Below are 3,711 nucleotides of genomic sequence, written 5' to 3' on the forward strand. Positions count from 1 at the left end.
ACCAACACCTTTGGGTGATCATAGAGGTTGCATGTGCTTCATCACCTGACCATCTGGTTGCTGTGAGGAAGGCATATTGCTCTCTTTATTCTTCCTCGATGGAAGAAGAAGTTGCTCAAAGCTTCTCCACAGCACACCCCCCTCAGCAAGGTACTATTTTATCTTATCCAATGAAGTTCTCGAAACCATCATCAATGTTTGTATCTGTTGTTTAATATCCAGATCATCAATATTTATAGTAGAAAAATATTATCCAATTTCAGCAAGCATCAAAAAGAAGAGGAGTATAAGATCCGATATAAAACCACCCTAAGAGCTGATGTAATTGGTGACACCTCTGGGGATTACAAGAGGTTCTTGCTTGCCTTGGTTGGTTCTGAAAGTGAAAACCCATGAGAGAAAAAAAAAGAGATTTCTTTCAGAGAAGTGTGATGTGTGATGTTAATGCTTAGTTAATAAACAACGATATGAGAAGCTTTTTATGCATTTAGAACAAACATTATTAGTGTGCTATCACTAAAATAATTTGTTGAATCTTCTTGGCAACTAGGATTTTAGATTTCTTTATTATTGAAATTGAAATAATTTATTTTCTAAAAACTTTTATTACCATCAAGCATTTTAATAATAATTTTCAATCATGAACATTGAATTTTATGCACATATTTTGATCCGTTGATTGCCTCTCTCGAATCCGATCACATCTAGAGATTTCGATCACTTAGACCTGTTCGAGTCGCTCATATTCTTGAGTCTTTGCCCAACTTTAACTTTATGCAATACAAACATACAAAAAAAACATATAATGCATCGTAGTTAGTTTACCTGACCTATTGGAATCATGTGTTTGAAGTTTATTCCTCTAAAATTTTTAAATATTTAAAGTTTATTATCTTAAGATATTTTTCTTTATTCAAAATTCACTCATCTGAGTATTTCTATCACATAGGATTCATTCTCTTAGGGTTTTTTTTTATCAAGTATTCTGTCACTCTTGATTTATTTGAACTTTTTCTTTGTTAGACGTCCGATCACTTGATCTGTCTGAATTTTTCCTTACCTAGATCACCCTTACTTAGATATTAAATTATGAAAAAAATCTCTAGGAAAAAGTTAGGCAAAGAAAAGAGAAGAAAAAAAATATCGAAAAAGGATGGAAAATAAATCAGAAAGAGAAAGAAAACGGAAGATGAAAAAACGACCGAGGCCTCGTGATCGCTCGAGGTGCTGCGACCTCACATAGCCGTGTGGGGCTATCACCCACAGCTACGTGGGGCTGTTGTTGGCGACTGCACAAGCCCACTATCTCCAATTACACAGGGCCATTGTTTGCGACTATGCGAAGCCATCGTCTACAATCGCATGAAGTCTGATCATGAGTTGAGAGAAATTCGACTATATAATTTTAGAGTTGGGAGGGAGAAAATTACTTTTCATTTAATTTGGGTGGACAAAAAATATTAAAAAAATATGTGCGGATAGATTCGTAAATCCATCTATCCATTATTTAAATAAAAAAATTATTTATTTTTATAAAATAAACAATGAAAAATGTTTCATCATAAAAATCTTTTCAGTTTTTATTTTCATCCTCTCTAGTGGCTAACTCATGACAGGATAGATTAACCCACTAAAAATCCATCATATGAGGATGTAGGGTAGGCGATCCACCAACTTGGCGGGTTGAGAAATCTTCAATCCAACCCAACTCAAGGCGAATTGCGAGTTAGACGGACCAACTCATGAGCTTATCAAAATAATAAAAAAATATTAAAAATTTTAAATTTTAATTACAGTTTAAATTGATCAAATTGAACTTTTTAAGATAGAATTGTAATTTAGACGGATCCCCACTAATTTATTGAGTTTTCTATTTTAATTTTAAAATTTAAAATAAATAAATAAACTTTCTCATCTCATAGGCCAATCCAAATCCGCCATGGATCAATCTATGTAGATCATAAATTTAGACGAGTCAATTCATTTGAATCCATCTTAAAATAAATTTATAAAATTTCAATCTAACCTATATAACCCGACATATCTACCTTAGAATTAGAAATAATGCAGCAAGCAGCGCCGCCTCTGACTCTTTCACTGGCGCCCTAGATCCCTAGCGCTTTCCTCTTAACCGGCGGTCTAGCTTGAAACTTCGACTGCCAGAATCAAGCAGGCGAGTATGTTGCCTGTCTCGCGAGTGATCTCTTCCTCCCTCAAATCCCTCATTTCCCCGCAGAATCACCAGTTCCTCCAGCGATCCCCCGTCAGCGGCACCGCCAAGGGCAAGGCTAAGATCAAGACTGGGCAGCCGCTTAAACGCTCCACCATCCGAATCAAGAAGGCGAGTGGCCAGGCGGGTGCCCCCCCTGGCGATGCCCCCAGCGGCGGTCGCTCCGGCAAAGAAGCTGAGCAGCGCGTCAAGCGCATGATGGAGGCCTGCCTCAACGCGCCCACGCCTCTCCGCTATCTCACTGCCAAGGAGCGCCTCCGCGAGGCCGAGCGCGAGAAGCTCGGCCTCATTTCCAAGGACCGCCAGCGCGAGATCGATCAGGCTAAGGCCGCTGCCAAGGCCGGCAAGGCTGCCGGTGAAGAGGAGCCGGTCATCATGGGCACTCCTGGCCTCGATTATATTACTCTTGGCCTTGTCGACAAAGAGGCCATCCCCAAGTACGAGCTAACCGTCGAGGATGGCCGCCGGCTTGCCAAGGAGTACAGTCGGTACTTGATGCGGAAGCACCGAGCTAGGCAAGCGGCAGAGACTGCGTTCTTGAAGCTGAAGAAGGAGGCCATCGCTGCGCTGCCCGACCACCTCCGGGAAGCAGCACTGGTCCCTGATTTTACACCTTTCCCTGCTAATCGCTTCATGGCCACGTTGACACCGCCTATTGAAGGATACATCGAGAAGGTTAGGGACGCTGCCAAACAATTTTCAGGAAAAAGAGAAGATGCGTTGACTGGATCACTTCACATGGGTAAAATTTCTTCAAGTTAATTAGCCTGCCTTTCTGCTGCGAGCTCCTTTCAATATTCATATGAGAACTAACTAATATTTCCTCTTTCTGAATACTGTTTTAATAAACACAGTGGAAAAACTGGGTTTTAGTTAGACAGTTACAACCAAACATTGATCTATGTATGTACCAAGGATTGCACCTCTACTTATCATAGAACTTCAGGGAAATGATCTTTCATTGAGATTGTTTTCTTGTATTGTCCGAACATGCTTTCGTTTTGGCTAATCCTTAGTTGCAATTGTTTGGGTTTGGATAACTTATACAGAAGTTTCAAGGAATGATGTTATTACTTAGTTCTTAAATTTGTCAATTAGAATTTATTCCAACTAGCTTTCTGACTTCCAACCAATCCCAGTAAATCAACCAAACATTGATCTATGTATGTACCAAGGATTGCACCTCTACTTATCATAGAACTTCAGGGAAATGATCTTTCATTGAGATTGTTTTCTTGTATTGTCTGAACATGCTTTCGTTTGGCTAATCCTTAATTGCAATTAGTTTGGGTTTGAATAAGGACCACTGAAGTTTCAAGGAATGATGTTATTACTTATTAGTTCTTAAATTTGTCAATTAGAATTTATTCCAACTAGCTTTCTGACTTCCAACCAATCCCAGTAAATCAACCAAACATTGATCTATGTATGTACCAAGGATTGCACGTCTACTTATCATAGAACTTCAGGGAAATGATCTT

At 39.3% G+C, this 3,711-nt stretch overlaps 1 protein-coding gene across 1 annotated transcript; it reads left to right on the top strand.

The window, feature by feature from the left end:
- Window positions 1-2,085: 2,085 nt before the first annotated feature.
- On the top strand, window positions 2,086-2,992 carry LOC141817485 (uncharacterized). Its single transcript, XM_074705129.1, has one exon. The coding sequence runs from the start codon at window positions 2,180-2,182 to the stop codon at window positions 2,990-2,992; it is 813 nt and encodes a 270-aa protein (XP_074561230.1). The 5' UTR covers window positions 2,086-2,179.
- Window positions 2,993-3,711: the final 719 nt, after the last annotated feature.

Source organism: Curcuma longa, unplaced genomic scaffold, assembly GCF_044706935.1.
Source record: "Curcuma longa cultivar G26 ecotype Majalengka, Jawa Barat unplaced genomic scaffold, ITB_CL_G26_1.1 contig_20705, whole genome shotgun sequence".
NCBI classification, from domain to species: Eukaryota; Viridiplantae; Streptophyta; class Magnoliopsida; order Zingiberales; family Zingiberaceae; genus Curcuma; species Curcuma longa.